Source organism: Carassius auratus, unplaced genomic scaffold (genome assembly GCF_003368295.1).
Source record: "Carassius auratus strain Wakin unplaced genomic scaffold, ASM336829v1 scaf_tig00215316, whole genome shotgun sequence".
NCBI classification, from domain to species: Eukaryota; Metazoa; Chordata; class Actinopteri; order Cypriniformes; family Cyprinidae; genus Carassius; species Carassius auratus.
In genome coordinates, this window is record NW_020528035.1 from 1,132,241 (window position 1) to 1,151,922 (window position 19,682).

Consider the following 19,682-nt stretch of genomic DNA (forward strand, 5'->3'; position numbering starts at 1 on the left):
TAATGAACGAGTCATTTACAAAACATGGCTATGTCCATTAATGATTAATGAGTGGTATGCCCATTTACAAATGTGTTGTAAGTTATCTTTAAAAAATGTTGAAATCATGAAATAAATCAAACTTTTCATTAGTAGATTAGTAGATGGTTTCTAAGTTATTGGTTGATACATTATCATTTATAAATAATTGAAGTATTTATGTCAAAATTGTTTTGTATAATTATCTCTATAAACCATTCTTAATCATGAACAAATGATGAACAAACCATTAGTAAATTTGGCTTACCAATTTGTTAGCTGGACTGTGTTCAAAAGCACAAACATGCAGGTATGCTAAAGCACTATTTTTAAGAAGAGTAACTCTTTTTTTTTTAAGTGGATAAACATTTATAAATGCCTTTGTCAGGTGATTCCAGTGGGTTGTGTTAAATTCTTTCACTCATCAGCACAGACTTTTGGAGTGTGTGGCATCATTTTTTCATGATTAACAATTGTTTATAGAGATAATTATACAAAACAATTTTGACATGAATACTTCAGTTGTTTATAAGTGATAATGCATCTACTAATAATCAGTTTATTTCATTTCAACTTTTTTTTAAAGATAACGGTAACACTTTAGAATAGGTTACACCTATTAGTTGCTTATTAGCATGCATATTACTAGAATATTAGCCATTTATTAGTGCTAATTAAGAACATATTAATGTCTTATTCTACTTGACCCTAATCTTACCCAATATCTAAACCTAACAACTACCTTACTAACTATTAATAAGCAGCAAATTAAGAATGTATTGAGAGAAATGTCGTAGTTAACAGTTAACAGTTAACAGGTGTTACCTATTCTAAAGTGTTACCAAGATAACTTACAACACATTTGTAAATTGTTGGCATACCACTCATTAATCATGAACATAGTCATGTTTTATAAATGATTCATTCATCATTAACCACTAACTTATAAGTGACTTATAACTGAATAAAACCTTAATAAAATGTTAACTCCTTAATCATTTATGAACATGGTCATGTTTTGTAAATGATTCGTTCATCATTAACTAATAATTTATAAATTACTTATAACAGAACGTTATTATAAAGTGTTACCTACTTTCTTTTTTCAGACGAGTCCAGAGTTTGATCTTCCATGCTGTTTAATGGCAGTCAGCGGGCAGATGACCTATGAGGTTGGCATTGTGCATGCGCCGCTCTGAAGTGACGAACATGGAAGCGCAGCGGAGAGATCAAAACAAAACAGCAGTTACGAATTAGAAGTACAAATCGAGGATTTGTAAAGAAGAATGTTGGAGGATTTCAATATAGGCCAAAAGGAGACTGGTTTTCCTTTGCTAAAGTAAGGAACTTTGCTTCCATTACTCCTGTAAACAAATGTTAGTTTTCAAGAGACTCACCGGCGCATGCGCAACGGCGACGGTGTTTTCTTACATAAACAAATGGATTGGCTACAGGAGGCCGTTGTTCACCCCTTGAAGGGTGAGTAATTAATGGGCTAATTTTCATTTTTGGGTGAACTAGCCCTTTAAGATATATTGAGCTTGTGTTCACCATAGACCTTATTTCAGCTATTTAACCAATGCTCCATTAAAAAAATGATGGAACCAATGGAAATGCTAATTTGCAAACTTGTTTCTGGGTTTTGGCCTACAAAAATCCATCATCCTGCAGCTGTCCTTCAGTCCTTAGGTAAGTTGGTCATGGCTCTCAGCAGCATCTCAAAGCTGAGGAAGGTCACGGCGTTCACAGGGAATGCTCTCACGCTGTTCAGAAGAAGGCCTTTGAAGAAGACCCGCATGCCCTCCTCACGCACACTCACAGTAATGCAGTTCAGCACACCACTGTACATGCGACCACCACCGCCACACATCTGCAGTCGAGCCTTCACCACGTCCATGGGGGTGGCACAGGCCCATGTGACCACTCCAGCAACACCACCGGCCAACAGGACAGCAGTGTTACCTGAAGACCAGATCTTCATATTACTATGCAGAATGTGTGCGGCTCCTGAACATGCATTTTGCTAATTATTTAGTAACTTTGCTAAATAATCATAATGAATGAAGAGCTGTATTCATACATGTAAGAATATACAGCTATAAATATAAACTAACAAATATACTAATATATAATATGCTATACATATAATACACAAAATAAATAACATCATAATACTCTTATGAATATAACATAATTCTTATAAAATATGTGTTTTCATTATACAGTGTTCCTGTAGCTCAACTGGTAGAGCGTTGCGTTAGCAAGCAAGATAACGCAAGGTTGGGGGTTCGATTCCCCGGGAACACATGATAGGTAAAAATTGATAGCCTGAATACACTGTAAGTCGCTTTGCATAAAAGCGTCTGCTAAATGCATAAATTTAATATAACATACAGCCATAATCACAAGCATATAAATTGATAAATACTGTGTATTATAGGTCAATTTAATATAACATAAATATAAATGCATTTTTAAAACCTATTTTACATTTAAATTTGTTTATCTTATCTTAGTTAATGTTAATTTTAACATTACTAATTACTTTACAATCAGTGTTGGGGGAAACGTATTACAAGTTAACTCAAGTTACGTAATCAGATTAAGTTTTTCAAATAACTAGTAAAGTAACGCTCTGCTAAATGCATTAATTAAATTTAACGCATTACTTTTTAATTTACAAGAGAATATATTACTTTTTCAAGTTACTTTTTTTCCCCAATTTATTGATTGACAGCTCTCCTGTCCCCATGACGAGAGAAATCTGTTACTGTAGTTCTAAAATAAATATGAATATGCAATAATTAATCTCACAAAAAACATAGAAATTCAGTATTACTTAAAATTAACAAAAATAATGTAACATAGAATATGACGCAAAGCTGCAGTAATTAAATGTTCAACTCCGATATCCATTATGTATTTAAACCCATTCTATAAACCAATGTTTTTGCTTCTGATCTTCGATGATCCAGGTCAACCATACTAATAAGCAAAAATTACTAGACAAACATTGTGTCTTTTTTTTTTTTATCGCGGTGTGTTGAACTTTATCGCGGTTTGTTGAACTTTATTCTTCTGCATTCTATTGTACGGACGTAAATTTACTTTCCTTCTAGCCTGAGGTGTATTCATTTCACTTTTCTTTACTGTGAAAAGGCTTTTATTTTTGCCAAAAATATAACTTTTTTATTTTAAAAACAAGCTCGACCTGTCCAGATTTAAAAAGTTACACAAAAGTAATGTAGTGCATTACTTTCCATAAAAAGTAAATAAGTGAAGTAATTAGAATTTTTTTTATGGAGTAACGCAATATTGTAATGCATTACTTTTAAAAGTAACTTGATATGAATCCCCAACACTGATAATACTGACTATGCACATTCTATGCACTGTCAATACTAATGCTTTATTAAAATCTAAAGTTTTTGGTATTATTTAATGGACTGGAACTGACACGAACTAACAATAAAGAGTTATATAACGGTAAGAAAGAATATTACTGTTACAAATGTTTTTATGATTGTTAGTTAAAATAAGTTGTCTTTCCAGTGCCAACAAGATGGACGACAGGCACTTGACCTGGAGATTGTGGGTCTGTGTCTTTTGTGGTGCAACTTTATATTGGGGCAGTCATGGCCTAATGGATAGGAGAGTGAAATGCAAAGGTCACAGGGTTGTGTTAGAGGTCTACACGGAGTACGGGGCTATATTTTAAGTGGTCAGCCGGGTCCGGGTCAGGTCCTAATCAATTTTTTCGGGTCCTGGGTCTGTTTAACATTGGGTATAATACCCATTATCATAGTCAGTCAGCGCTGTGTGTGTGTTGTTTTGTAACTTTCAACTTGTAAAATTAGGATGAGAAAAGTGTATGTAATTTGAAATAAGGTGAAAAAAGACTTATTCTGCCATACCCCGCTTTGTAGTTTCTCCAATTTTTATAATAATATTACATATGAACGCGTATATATATATATATATATATATATATATATATATTATATATATATATATATATATATATATATATAAACTTTCTCTTTATTAATTCCTTCATTTTCTAGCTTGTACTTATTTGAACAATGTCTAAAGCTTCATGTATCCCCCAATTGTTGCTTTGGATAAAAGCATCTGCAAAATGACTAAATGTAAATGAAGTTATATCTATCTTGTTATATCTAAAATTTTTGTTCAGACCTGGCTCAGAGAGTACCTTGATGATAGCAAATAAGTAAAGCTAACGTCAGCAGCTATGGCACAGGACGACCAATTGTTTTTATAATCCAAATGGTCAAACAGTCTAAATTATTATACAAGTTGACTCGAGATACAAAAAATGCAAAACTGCAGTGTCGCATTTGTCATCCATCACTGTGACAGCAAGTGGACTTTTGAAGCTGGAATGATGAGTAGATTAAGCATTTCAACTGGCAAGAGCAGAATAAAATAGGCTACGTTCAAACTGCAGGCTGAAACGACCCAATTCCGATTTTTTTTTTGCAGCTATGCGACCTGTATCTGATCTTTTCATGACAGTCTGAACGACACAGATCCGATCTTTTCAAATGTGACCCAGGCCACTTGGGTATGTGGTCCTGAATCCGATACGTATCCGATCTTTTGAAATGCGACATCCGTCTGAACGGCCAGGCCACATGTATCCGACCCGTACGTCATTGATACGCTACAAACGTCATAATTCTGCGTTGAAGTAGGCGGGAACGAGAAGAGTCACACAAATCAGTATCCCACCACTCCTGGCTGCGACTCCGCACCCACACGTTTCTCTGTACTGACGTTGCTAACACTGCCCCACAAAACGCCATGGCCAAAAACCTTGCTCTCCTCCTTTTTAATTTTCTTCTTAAAACGAGAAGATTGTAATTGTGCTGGCTCCATTGGGAAAATAACATTAATATTGCAAAAAGAGCTCCGCTGTTGACTACACTGTTGTTGACATCCATGTTTAACGTTAGCTACTTCTGCTAACAACGAGTGACGTCGTTCATCATTTGAGTACTCTTCTGCGCATGCGGGTCACTTCTGGGTCATTTCATGTTCACACAAGAGATCACAAAAGGTCGCATTTAATTGGAATTCGGAAATTTGAACGGCCATGAAAAAAAATTGAGCATTAAGCCCTGCAGTGTGAACGTAGCCATAGATGGAACTTTCTTGGCGAAGAGGATTGTGTGAATCATATTCATGTACAAGGGAGAGAAGGCTTCTTCCATTGGGTTAGACAAAAAGTTTAATTTTCACAACTTGTTTGTCTTGTTAATAGCAATTTGCTGTGGAATGTGTGCCGATTGGGACCAACTGGTTCTGTATCTTCCTGGCGGGGTTTGGGTCCAGCTTTCAAATAACTGTCAATCTGCGTCAGTTCCGGGTAGTACATCTTTGACATTTCTTGATTCTGCACGAGCCCGGGTCCAACTTTCAAAATAATAGACTGGTCCGGGTCGGTTCAGTGTAGCCCATTTACAGGTCTCTTCATGTTCTCACTCTGGACAGTAAACCCTTTGAAGGGATTAGGTCACAAGGGATGAGCCCTTCCGAAATATACAAAGGACAATATCTGAAACTGAAACTGCAATTTGATAATACCTAGAATATCAAAATCAACTGCGGGCGGCAGATCCTTTTCCTATTTGGCACCTAGACTCTGGAATAACCTACCTAACATTGTTCGGGAGGCAGACACACTCTTGCAGTTTAAATCTAGATTAAAGACCCATCTCTTTAACCTGACTTACACATAACACACTAATACACTTCTAATATCCAAATGCTGTAAAGGATTTTTAGGCTGCATTAATTAGGTAAACCGGAACCAGGAATACTTCCCATAACACATGATGTACTTGCTACATCAGTAGAAGACTGGCATCTACGCTAATATTAGTCTGTTTCTCTCTTATTCCGAGGTCACCGTAGCCACCAGATCCAGTCTGTATCCAGATCAGAGGGTCACTGCAGTCACCTGGATCCAGTATGTATCCAGACCAAATGGTGGATCAGCAGCCAGAGAGGACCTTGTTTTTATTGTCCCTGAAAGACAGCGGAGACAACGGAGGACAACTAGAGCCCCAAACACAGATCCCCTGCAAAGACCTTGTCTAAGACAACCACCAGGACAAGACCACAGGAAACAGAAGATTCTTCTGCATAATCTGACTTTGCTGCAGCCTGGAATTGAACTGATGGTTTCGTCTGGTCAGAGGAGAACTGGCCCCCCAACTGAGCCTGGTTTCTCCCAAGGTTTTTTCTCCATTCTGTCACCGATGGAGTTTTGGTTCCTTGCCGCTGTCGCCTTTGGCTTGCTTAGTTGGGGTCACTTCATTTACAGCGATATTGATGACTTGATTGCAAATGATTGCACAGACACTATTTAAACTGAACCGAGATGACATCACTGAATTCAATGATTAACTATCATTTTGCATTATTGACACACAGTTTTCCTAATTAATGTTGTTCAGTTGCTTTGAAGCAATGTGTTTTCTTTAAAGCGCTATATAAATAAAGGTGACTTGACTTGACATGCAAAATGTGTTGGGGTGCCTCCAGGACAAGGGTTGGGAACCACTGTATTAAATTAACGTAACCTAATGGGACATTATAGTAGAGGTGTTACAAAATATTTAAGAATATTTCATAAATAAATATAATACAAAAATAAACTAATAAATCTTTATATAGTAATATATAAAATACAAATTCTATATGGTATTGTATATAATATACAGCCATAAATAGAAACTTACAATTACAATATACTAACATATTTATTTATGCACAATTACCTGGCTGCTTCCCTTTCTCAGTCAGCATCCTGCAGATCAGCTCATATGGCAGGAAGTAAAGTCCAAGACAAGGCACGTCCCGCAGGGCAAGAGCCCAAATTCCTCTGAAAAGGCCTTTGACCCCGTCCTCTCTTAAAATCACAGCAATACAATGTATGGGACCTCTGTACTTATTCCCACCTGACTTTGTCTGGTTCTGCAGGCGCACTTTAACCAGGTCTATTGGCGCTGAAACAAACAACTGTGAGAGTGAATCAAATTAGCACAAATTAGCACAAACATGCAATGTGTTGCTTCAGATTGTTTTGGACTTTACTGGCTTGATGCCCAGAATTACCTGTGCTATCCCTGAAAAACACCCGGCCACGAACACAGTAGTGAGTGATGACTGCTTGCTTTGGTCAGAGTTGTTGTGACCCGACCGAGTAAGGTAATCCAGCGCATTAGTGTATGAACCAAAAGTCACAGCGTTGCTAATGGCTACAGAGACGACAGGAAATGACATGCCTTTAAAAAATCCACGAAACTGGGGAAAAAGGCAAAAAGAAGATATGTCATTCAAGTGATTGTTTCGTAGAAACAGGGCTAACCTATACATTTTTTTCTAACAAACATAAGCGTTTATTAGTGGAATGACCTGCCCAACTCAATCCAAGCAGCTGAATCCTTAGCCATCTTCAAGAATTAGCTAAAAACACATCTTGTCAACCTTTATTTAACCCTCTAACTCTAGCACTCTCTATTCTAATTCTTTTCTTTAAAAAACATGCCCCTTTTAGAATTGCACTCTATTAATTTACTATCTGCTTGTTTTCTTAAAAGAAAAGAAAAACTAACACTACCTTATCTATTCTTTTTATTTTTTTATTTTATTTATTCTATTAAATAAATAACCTTGCTACATGTACCGCGTCAAGCTAACAGAGACTTGTTGTAGCTCACCAAGGCTGCATTCATTTGTAATAATATTATGAATTATTAAAATATGAAATAACAACTTTCTTTTTTAATATATTTATAATATAATTTATCCCTACATAGCAAAGCTGATTTTATTTTTATTTTTTTATTGCCCTGGTGTTTTGGATTTATGCCACAAAATGATACAGTACACAAAGTATTCTGTTCATAAGTTTGCATTACCTTGGTTCTTATGCTATGTTGGTTCCTGGATGAATGTTTGCACGTTTTTGTGATAGTTGCTCAAGTGTCTCTTTTTTTTGTCTTAATCAGCGAGTAGTGACGCTGCCCTGTTCATCAGAAAAATCCAGGACCGGCACATTTTTGCCTTTACCAGCATCCTCTGCACATCTGAGCTCTTTAAAACAAACTGTCTATATGATGTGGAAATCCATCTTTTCTCATATGCAATTGACAAAAGGTGCAAAGACTCACTGATGCTCAAGGAGGTAACACAATATTTGTAAACAAGGGGGTGTAAAACTTTGAGTATAATAATGAGTGTACTGTCTATTGGTAAACAGACATAAAATGTAGCTTTACAAGAGCAGTACTAAGAGCTCTTACTTTGAAAGTTTTGTAAACAGTTTTGGTATTGCCGGCCTGAGATTCAAACCCACAAATTTGGGTTAGGACTCTCTAACCACTAGGCCACGACTTCCTAACCAGCACACGTGATGTACAAACATCAATAACCAACAACTTTATCAAGGTAAGGAGGATAGTTTGAGTGGCCAAAGACTCTCCAAGGATCACAGCTGGAGAATTGCAGAAAATAGTTGAGTCTCGGAGTCATAAAGGCTCAAAAAAATGATCAAACAGTACCACGTTGTTTGGGAGGAATAAAATGCTGTCATCCAAAAACAAACTCCAGCATATTAATTTGCTAGACACTACTGGAACAAAAATGTTTATGATAAAATGAAATTAAAAAATGTGCATTTTAGCAGCAAACACTCAGGATAGGTTTGGTGTGCAAAGGGATAAAAAAAGTACTCCATGTGTACAATGAAATATAATGCTGGATTTTTAAAGTTGTGGGCCTGTTTTTCTGTCAAAGACCTTGTTCGGATACATGGCATCATATATTCTATGCCAATACTTATATTGATTCTATCTATAATGGATATGAAATATAAATATTACTGCCTCTGAAACCTTGTAATGGACTAATGTTGGATCTTCCAACAGGATAATGATCCAAAATCAAAACAAAAATGGGTACAAAACCAAGCTTCTTCCATGGCCATCCCAGTTCCCTGACCTGAACCCTGTGTAAAATGAGTGAGGTGAACTGAAGAGGAAAAACAGCAACATGGACCTGGAAATCTCTGGAGGTCTGGAAGTAAGGGTGCCAATGTTAGCTTTTACATAATACTAATACATACATTTTTATGTATGCATGTCATGCCATAGCATCATTAAACTAGCATCTAACAATGGACAAAAGTTTTTTTTTTCTCTAACCATTAAGGCTGCTGTGTAATTTGCCCCCTGACTAAGTGTTTATAGAATTTAGGGGAAGCATTTAAATAATCCTGTGAATGCACTTAAAGAATGCAGAATCGAATCGTTATAATCGAATCGAATTTAATCGTGAATCACATCTTTCTAAATTTGCAAAAATCATTCTTGAATCTAATCGAACAACTATGAATCGTGTTGAACCGAATCACTGCATAAACCCAAAGATTCACAACCCTAGGTGTCAGATGTTCTTTAATTTTATCAGGTATTAGAGGTTCAGACTCAAAGCTGTTATCTTTGCAAAAGGAGGATGCAAAATGTACTGGATAAAAGGGAATTATTAATTGTGGCCAATGTGTATTAGAGAAAAACATACAACAAAAGATACAACATTTACAATGCAGATTTATTTTCACAGTCACATTTGATGAAAGTATGAATCATTTTGAGCACAACTTTGTATATGTACTGTATATACAGTATATGTACAATGCAGTATTGATAACTTACTCCTTCATGTTTGTATGTTTTGGCCACACAATCAAATATCCCTCTATACACAGCCTGGGTCTGCAAGCGTACCTATGAACATAATAAAGGCATCAACTGCATTATTAGTGTCAGTAACTGAAAACCATATTTCAAATCTGTTTATCAAAGAAACTCACCTTTACGGTGTCCAAAGGGTGGCCAACAACTAAACCAACAGCACCTGACACCACACATGATTAACCATTTGTGAATCATTGAACAGTTTACAGTCTGATATCATCAAACTTTTAGAATAGAGTAACAGAATAATGACTATATTTCTTGTAACCTTGTACAAAGAGTACTGCAGCTGTACCATTTGTGAATTAATCATATTAGATGTTAAGAAAATTTACTACAGGCAAACCATTGTTTTTTCATGCACTGGTCAACTTTGAAATTTTGGGATCCATATTTTCATCCAAAAACATCTAGTTTTTTTTTTTTTTTTTAAGACTAGTGGAAAAAAACATATTTAAGTGATTATTTTATAACACTTTATCTATTTGTGTCTGTTACTCTTTACAATACACATCTTAAAAGCCCCCCTCCCCTTGCATACACCTAACTTAACAGTTTATTTCTGTTCCAAAGGATTTTACAAAGGGATGAATTGGCGAAAGTTCACAAAATACAGTGATTTTTATTTTTTGACTTTTACCATCATTGTTATTATTTATATAATCAAAATGAACCAAAAAAGCTATATCTGGCTTTATCCGATGGTCCAAAATGTATGTATATAAGTTAGTTCATATTTAATTACATTATGTCACATTTTCATAATCATAACATTTCGGATAACTAGCAATACTAAGGATATCAACAGGGGAAAGTAGCCTACGGTAAAATCTATTGTTGTCTTGCATTAATGCTTTTGAGGTACCAGTAGCTAATATTCACTGCTATACAGGCTACCAACGTTTACATATTCATAAACTATGGTTTTTACAAGTATGAGCGGTACGAGTGACGTCGTAAATAATATCATGATACTACCGAGATGTTCATAACTTCTCAGTTAATGGCTGATAAAACCGAGCTGATTCAAAGTCATCTATTAGCTATGTTTTTCCCAGATATTTCAACCAGACATGTTAACAATTCCAAAGCCAAAGAAAGTAAAGAATTACCTGAAATCCAGCCTGCGACGAACTCCACAAACGGCATGGCACATTCATTAAACTTGTAAAATACACCGATTCTATAGAATATTTCAATAGCTGCGGGGCTGCAGCTGGATGCCTCTCGAATATTTTTCAAGCAAAAACTCGGATTTCACGAAAAAACATGATTGTGTCCAATTTGAGCAGAAATAATCTTGCTTCAGTGTACTGTATTATCACGAAGGCGAATGCAATGACTGCAATGGCCTTTTGACAACACAACGAATCTGCATTTTTAGAAGAAACTTACTGTTGCTAAAAAGTAAATCGAGAAAGAGGGGGTCTTAAGAGTTTGTTTGGTCTAAAGAGCTGCTCTACTACCATCTGGTGGTGATAATGTACCTTGTCATATAATTCTGGGCTAACCTAGTGTCATTGTTAAAATGATCATTTTCAAATTATATAGCAATTGTACAGTATCACTGAAATACCGGAAATTATCTATTGTGTATAAGTCAACGGGGTATTTTTTCATTCTTTTTTTCTGGGGAATAAAATGGTTCTTACAAATCCATGCTACAATTTACCATAATTTTCACATTTGCATTGCATTAACATTTTGCAGTCTAAACATAAAAATGATTACATTAATAATGCATATGTCCATGCATATACTTTATCACTACCAAAATAAATATTTTCATATTGAACAGAATCAGACAGATGATAGATATAAGGGAGACTAAGAGATATTTATATGCAAAGATATATTATTTAGTCGAAACACTGCATGTTGACTGCATTTTACTGCATGTATTAACATAACATCCATCTATTAATAGAACTCTGTATCAGTTAAGATGTGAGTCCTATGGTTTCTATCAACGTAATGACACAAAGATCTGGGAGGGTTCTTTGGACGTCTTGACCTGTTCCTGAACCTTAAAGCGAGGTCCTAGTCCTTCAGGAGCTGAGAATGAGAACCTCTGGAGGAGGGAAGTGAAGAACAGGAAGAGTGCATTTCGTGCCAGCTGCTCACCCAGACATGACCTTTTCCCTGGACAAATGTAAAGGCAGGACCCATGTATGCAATGTCATCTTACATTAAAACACCAATCATACGTGTGAGTGAAATACAATGAAAGTCTACCTGCCGAAAATGGATAAAATGCTTCCCGTTTCCTAAAATTCCTTTGGTCATCTAGGAAGTGTTCAGGATAAAACTGATCTGGTTTTTCCCATTGTGATGGATCCTTTAGCACAGATGAGATATTACAGATGACCAGTGTGCCCTTGTGTGAAAGGAAACGGAGAAAAAAAATACTCATATAATTAGTCACATATATACTGTAATAGAATGCCAGAGTCTGCAGAGTTTGTATTTTGATCAGCGCAAGGCCAAGCGTCCATATCAATAAAATAAGTCCCTTTGTGAAAAAAAAGTATACTTTAGCATACTTTTACCATGAGTACTTTTTGCGGAAATAATGTATTTTAAAAGAACATAATTAAGTGTGATCTGAATGTGATGTTTTTAGACACATGAATGTTGTTTGCATGTTATTTACAATTAATGAAAATTATATTAATTATATATTTTATACTCAATATTATTGTCTTTGAAATATGGTTAAAGTGTACTGCCGAATATACTGACAAGTATTTATGTAAACTGATGTCATTTCTATTTCAACGCATATGTCTGATATTTAAATATGTTTGCAGTTACATATTTTGCAAAGGTGAAGTTGCAAATCAGTACATTTAACATATATTAACTTTAAATGTAATGCTGTATAAAACACTGCAGTTAAAATTATAATCACTACTATACATATTCTCTATGTTAGTCATTACATCTCCTTTAAAGTTGGAACAATTACTAAAACAATGATTTAAAGTGTCTTTTAAGTGTACTTAAGTGTGTTAAGAAACAATCGTGAAAGATTCTCTTTAAGTTAACTTAACTGGCCTTTTATTTAAGTAATATTATATTATCTGCAAGTGAAATTCTTGAAAAATTACTTTTAAGGTTTGACTACTTCTATAAGTGCACGTTAAACACAATTAAGTGCACTTCTTTTTCATAAGGGGTCTTAAACTAATATATTTAATCCACTTATTACCAATATTAATATAAATCAATTAATTTGATCAGGCTCATTAACAAAATCTCAAAACTTTTCCTTACAAACCTTGTTCAAGTTTGCAATACTGTACGTACCCAGTGCAATTTACAAATTACCCAAAGCAATTAAATACAAGCAAAAGCAATTAACCCGAAGGAGAAAACAATCCAAGAAGTGATTCCATGGCTAATTTCATTAGCACAACAACAGTACAACACTAGAGCAGAAGTACTTTAGGAATGAAGTATCCAGCCAGTATTGAGTCTCGACTTGTCAGACGGGGCGCTGTCAGAGGTAAGATGTTGCTCACTCTCTGAGTTTCATGAAGAGCTGCATCTGTGTAAGGCATACTGGCTCGGTCTACCAAACACGGCTGCCGCCACTTCCCAATTACACGGTCGATCTCATCTTGAACTTTCTCTGTGAAAAATTACAGCAATCATACAATTTAGTGGCTTTTAGCAAAAACATATAGTACAGGTTATTGTGACTCACATCATATATTATATTAATATTCACCCCTCCCAAAAAAATAAACAAACACATTCTGAAGATGTACTCGTGTACTCAGGCCATCCAAAGATGAAGATGAATATATTTCTTCTTCAGAACAAATTTGGAAAAATTTAGCATTACATCATTTGCTCTCCAATGGATCCTCTGCTGTCAGAATGAAAAAAGTCATGACATTTGCCAAGTATGGTATGGTGCTCTGCATTTAACCCATGCAGTTGCACACACAGCAGTGTTTAGGGAACACAAAATCACAAAATGATTTAGCAGCTACTTTGCTCTAGCACCCGGGGAGAAATTGGTGGTTCAGTGCTTTGCTCAAGGGCACTTAAGCCATGGTTATTAAGGGTGGAAGAGAGTCCTGTTCATTCACTCCCACTCCTGACGGCACGGAGACTCAAACCTGCAACCTTCAGGTTACTAGACCAACTCTCTAACCAGTAGGCCACAGCTTCCCTTATGGGGATGGGAGTCACTTCACAAGATGTTTTTATCAGCTGTTTGGACTCTCATTCTGATGGCACCCATTCACTGCAGAGGATCCAGCGATGAGCAAGTGATGTAATGCAAAATTTCTGCAAATCTGTTCTAAAGAAAAAAACAAACTCATCTACATCTTGGATGGCCTAAGGGTAAATCAATTTCAAGCAAATTTAAATTTCTATTCATTAAACTTTTCAGTAAATAAGTCTATTACTATAAATCTATATGGTGTTTTCATAGAATAGATGTTTTCAAGTTCACTTACTTTGGACGTTGGGGTACTTGATCATTAGAAGTAAAGCCCATCGTAGGGTGTCAGTGATGGCTTGCGTCCCAGTCTTAAGCAGCTCCACAGTGATACAGACAAGGTTATCCCCAGTGAAAGCAGCCTCTGTATCCTTCCGTCTCTAAAACAAAACCATGATTCAGACAGACTGGACCAGATTTAAAACTCATTCTGTCAAAGCATAGCAGATCTATTATTGATATCAGTACTCATTTAAAGGCAACATTAAATAAAAAAATTCTCTCAATGCATGTTCCTGTTTTCATTGTGAACTAAAGAAAGAAAATGTTTTTCCTATCAAAAACATAACCTATATAACTTTTATATTGTAACATATAGCTTTGTTTTACATTTATCAAATTTTCAAGCCCTAAAATGGGTTGTGAAAATGCATTTCGTTAGATGCAAAAAAATCTATGATATTATAACGCTTGCCACAGAGTACTTTAGGAATCAATAAATAATCAGTTAAAAGAGTCTTCACTGCCTTACCTTATCTATCTCTCCAATGTAGGCATCGATGAAATCACGATGATCAAAAGGATCCCAATCCTTCTTATGTTTCTCAATTTGTTTCTTAATGAAGACTGATAACTTTGCATAGTTTAATAAAGCTGTCTTATGTGGTCCATAGAAACGTTTGACAATCCCAGGAAATGCATTGTAAAACTAAAAATATATTAAAACAGAAATTTTGCATTAACATCATCTTATTTCACATAATCTGGTAAGAAATGGTAAACGTTATAGCCTTCCGTGTACCATGTCAACTTATTTACGAAAGATTAGTTCAGATAAGTATATTTGGGAAAACATAACCTCTATATTTCACTGAAGGAAAAAGTGAAAAAAGTACCTGAATTTGTGGAATATTTTCTATGAACATGGAATCTGAATTGAGAAGAAGGTTCTGGAAGTCAGTGAAGTTGTCATCAAAACGCTTCCCAAACACAAAACATCCAATTACATTAACGGTGGCATTGTTTAGGATGTCAAGAGGGTTGAAGGGGCTTCCTGTCAAGTAATATTATTGTTACTTTAAGCAAAAAAATGGGGTTTGGAACAATATATGATTGAGTAAGTAATGAAATTGAATTTAAAGTTTAAATATGCAGCACTGAGTAGTGGATTTGGCAAACTACCAGAGACAGGGCTAAATGCAGCACCGCACCTGTCTCTTCCTCAAAGCTCTGACACAGATTGATGCATTCTTGTTGAATGTGATGCTCCAAAGCATTTTTGCCCTCTGCAAAGGCCTTCAGGTGAAAGGCAGTAAAATTGCGCTGCTTCCTCCACTTGTATCCACTGCTCAGTGAAATGCCTGCACAAAATAGTTAATTTAAACAATTTGCTAATTCTTGTTCACGACGTGACTGGGTTTGATGACAGAGATTCAGGTACATTTTTTGTAGTTCTTATCAAGAATTCTGACACACAAGAAAAACTAGGCTTACCATTTCCTTGAACTACTTCTTTAAAAGGAAGAGATATGATCCGGTCCAGAAAGTAGTCTCCTTGTGTCACCAAAACCTCCTTTACCCATTCATATCCAGACACTAGCACAATCTTGTCGTAACCCATTCTGAGGCTGAAAACGTTGCCAAATTTTGCAGCCACCTGCATGACCAGCAAATTACATCCGTTACATACATTTATACATGTCATTTTAAAATAACTTCCATTGACTTCTATTGTTTTAAAATATGAATAATGTGTACTGAGAAGCCTTTATAGTCAACTAAAATAGAATTTAATATCTCAGTTAATAGCTCTATTGGTTTCCTATTAAATAATTTCACGTTTTAGCTACTTTGTTTTCATAATTTTTTATTTCACCACGTGTCTAGTTTAGTTATCATTATCCCATGTATACATATCTTTTGTTCCAAATTTGATGTTGCGGTTTTGTGTTTTTTTTTTTTTTTTTTTTTGGTGTTGTGGTTATGTTAGTCTAGACATCAAAATAAGTGTACTTTAAACAAAAGATTAAGACATGCATTCATTTGACGTGTACTTTTTAAAAGTCTACTTAAACATGTAATTTACTGGAAGTACACTTCTGTGGCCTTTCATTTAAATTCATATTATATTATTTTTAAAGTTTAAGATTCTAAGTAGGCCTATTTGCCTATATGATAACTTCAAAAAAACTTGTGAAGTCAACTTAACAAACTAACTGAAAGATAAAGATACATATATCAGTGTTTTCACTGTAGACAGTTGTTTCCAGCGCAACTGCAAGAGCTCGTGCTGAAATAAATACTATCCTGACAGAAGCGTTTCTGTTCCCACGGTTCCATTGTGCCAGTCTATACGGACATTAAGAATATATTATCATCATTGCTTCACAAAGCATCTCTGTGAGCTCTTCTTTAACGTGTGTGAAGGAAATAAAACTTATACCTCATCCATCACACGACAGTCGAAACCGACGAAAACGTTGCCAAGAAACGGAAAACTCCATGGTCCTGGTGGAAAGTTCGGCGCATTTTTACTTTTCCAAAAATCAAAAACTAGTAACGCTATAAGAAGAAGTCCCAAACAACTCTTGACATCCAAATCACTCAGAAAAGACATCAAAAGCATGATGGTGCTGCTCTGCTCTGCGCAGAGTTTGCTTCCAAAGTCCATTCGAGCTCACGTGTCACTATCTGCATATCATCATCACATACGCAGTCAAATAAATAAAACGTAAGCCATTTAAAATAATACGTAAATTTTGATATTTGATTAAGATTTTTTTTTAATCACGTGTCATCGAATAGCAGTTACAACTTTGAAAAAAGGAAGAAAGAAAGAAAAAAGAAAGAAAGATAGATAGAAAGAATCATATGAATTCTTAATATATATATATATATATATATATATATATATATTTATTTATATATATATATATATATATATATATTTTTTTTTTTTTTTTTTTTCATTTTTTCATTTTTTCATTTTCAGTAAACTTACATAACTTACATTATAATTAAATCTCATTAGAAAATAGAGCAATATAGAGTATAATGTAAAGCATTAAATTTGGGGTTGTTGATACAGATCAGACTGCACAGCAATAAGAAATGCTGGGCACAATAAAAAATAATTAGTATTAAGTTACCAAAACAGTAACATTTAAATATAAACATCAATTTACAGTTGTTAGATATGTTGTAGATTTTTTTAACATCTTCCAGGTTAATTTAATATTAAGGTTAGTTACACTTCTGTTCAATAGCTTAGTATCAGTAAGATTTTATTTTATTTTTAAAGAATGTATTAAATTAATTATAAATTCTACATTCTTGTAATATAAAAAATATATATATCTCTGGTAATCTGGTCATTTATGAAGCATCATCTGAAACTGAAGACTGGAGTAAATGGGAGCCGAAAACTTTTTGGATTACAAGAATACATTTCATTAAAACATAATACAATAGAACACATTTATTTCAAGGTATTTTTGATCAATATACACATAAACAGCCTTAATGAGCATTACTTGTAAAAGTCTGTAGTGTACTTGTTGAAATCTAGGAAGCATTACTGATTTTAAAAACAATTAAGATACTTTACAAACATGATCCACTTCATGTATTATTCATAATATTTCCTGGAATGTTTTAAAATTTCTTGAAAGATAATCAGTGTTAAAGGCAACTTGAATTTTTAAACATACGCTCTATGAACAGTATTTGTTTGGGAGTTTGATCAGTGTGAAGAGAGTACATTTCAAATCATTGCATCACAGCCCTTTTGAGATACTTTCACGTACTGTATCATGCATAAGTTAATGCATTTAAATGGTCATAACATGAATAAAAAATAAATAAATAAAAACTTGGTTAATGAAAATTTGACCAGGTTTATGAATAAATAGAGGATGAATTGTCTTCCAGGGCTGCATGAATGCACTTTAATCTTCTTACTGGAAGCCCATGTTTTCTGTTTGTTTGATAGTTCAGTTTCTTGTTTGTTCTCTGTTATATTTCAAAGGAATAGGATGCAAGACAATAGTAATGGCACATTATAAAACAATTCAGGAAAATGAGTTGGTTAAGCTAGAAATTTTGTTGCTAACAGACTGTATAAATGTATGAAGATATATATGTTTGTGTTTTGGAAAAAAGTGGATAATACCAAAGGAAGTAAACTAATGTATTAAGAGTTTGAAAGAGTGGGTGGGAATTAACAAGTGTTAAACTTCATCAAGCAGTGGTGAATTGTTTGATCATCAGTTTTCTATCAATTATTGTCTTATGTTGTACATACTGTACACTTTTTCATTGTATGCTTGAAATAAAATAATAATAATAAAAAAACATACAGTATATAATATAATGAAATTAAATACTTGCTAATGACTTTGTCATTTGATCATGGTTGTATCTCTCTATTAGTGCTACTGGATCTTAGTGCTGCATTTAACACTATCGATCACAAAATTCTTTGGGATAGACTAGAAAACTTTGTTGGCATTAGTGGAAGAGCATTAGCATGGTTCGAATCATACTTATCTGACCACCATCAGTTCATAGCAGTGGATGAAGTGTTATCATATCGATCACAAGTGCAGTATGGAGTTCCACAAGGCTCAGTACTAGGACTGATGCTTTTTATGCTTTATATGTTACACTTGGGAGATATCATCAGGAAACAAACCTATAGGTTCCACTGTTATGCTGTTGACACTAAGCTCTATATTTCTTCACAGCCTGTTGAAACATACCAATTTTAAAAAACTGACGGAATGCCTTCATATGTAATAACCTAGAACACTCTCTTACACTTGATGACTGCTCTTTCAATTCTTTGTCATCAGTTAGGAAAAGATAGCTAGGTATAGCAATCTTTCCTTCGAAAGCCTGTTTCTAGCATTTGTAAAACTGCATTTTTTCATTTCAAAAATATATATAAATAGTGACCTATTCTCTCAATGTGACAATGTCAAATGCAGAAATGTTAATTTATGCGTTCATGACCTCAAGGTTAGATAATTGTAATGCTTTATTGGGTACTGCATGCCTAATAAACAAACTCTGGTCCAAAATGCAGCAGTTAGAGTTCTTACTAGAACCAGGAAGTATGACCATATTAGCCTGGTTCTGTCAACACTGAATTGGCTCCCTATTAAACATTGTATAGATTTGAAATACTGATATTTACCTGTAAAGCCCTGAATGGTTTAGCACCTCAGAACTTGAGCAAGCTCTTATAGTATTATAGTCCTCCACCTCTGCTGTGCTCTCAAAACTCTGGCAATTTGATAATACCTAGAATATCAAAATCAACTGCAGGCAGCAGATCCTTTTCCTATTTAGCACCCAAACTCTGGAATAACCTACCTAACATTGTTCGGGAGGCAGACACATTCTATCAGTTTAAATCTAGA

The 19,682-nt window shown here is 34.7% G+C and overlaps 2 protein-coding genes across 5 annotated transcripts; both read right to left on the reverse strand.

Moving 5' to 3' along the window:
• Positions 1–1,095: 1,095 nt before the first annotated feature.
• On the reverse strand, positions 1,096–10,985 carry slc25a45 (solute carrier family 25 member 45). 3 transcript variants are annotated; one of them, XM_026259987.1, is made up of 6 exons: positions 10,916–10,985; positions 9,920–9,963; positions 9,762–9,833; positions 7,162–7,350; positions 6,825–7,065; positions 1,096–1,980 (listed from the first exon to the last, which is right to left on the reverse strand). In XM_026259987.1, the coding sequence occupies exons 1-6, from the start codon at positions 10,950–10,952 to the stop codon at positions 1,697–1,699; spliced, it is 867 nt and encodes a 288-aa protein (XP_026115772.1). In that variant the 5' UTR covers positions 10,953–10,985; the 3' UTR covers positions 1,096–1,696. The 3 variants fall into 3 exon arrangements, with proteins under 3 accessions (XP_026115772.1, XP_026115774.1, XP_026115773.1); XM_026259989.1 differs by having other exon boundaries at positions 9,762–9,857; positions 10,916–10,935; XM_026259988.1 differs by lacking the exon at positions 9,920–9,963 and having other exon boundaries at positions 10,916–10,984.
• Positions 10,986–11,640: 655 nt separating this feature from the next.
• LOC113094277 (cytochrome P450 2J2-like) lies at positions 11,641–16,917 on the reverse strand. 2 transcript variants are annotated; one of them, XM_026259986.1, is made up of 9 exons: positions 16,703–16,917; positions 15,754–15,916; positions 15,471–15,620; positions 15,156–15,313; positions 14,792–14,968; positions 14,279–14,420; positions 13,328–13,437; positions 12,039–12,180; positions 11,641–11,945 (listed from the first exon to the last, which is right to left on the reverse strand). In XM_026259986.1, exons 1-9 carry the CDS (start codon positions 16,883–16,885, stop codon positions 11,770–11,772), a joined length of 1,401 nt encoding a protein of 466 aa, XP_026115771.1. In that variant the 5' UTR covers positions 16,886–16,917; the 3' UTR covers positions 11,641–11,769. The 2 variants fall into 2 exon arrangements, with proteins under 2 accessions (XP_026115771.1, XP_026115770.1); XM_026259985.1 differs by having other exon boundaries at positions 13,250–13,437.
• Positions 16,918–19,682: the final 2,765 nt, after the last annotated feature.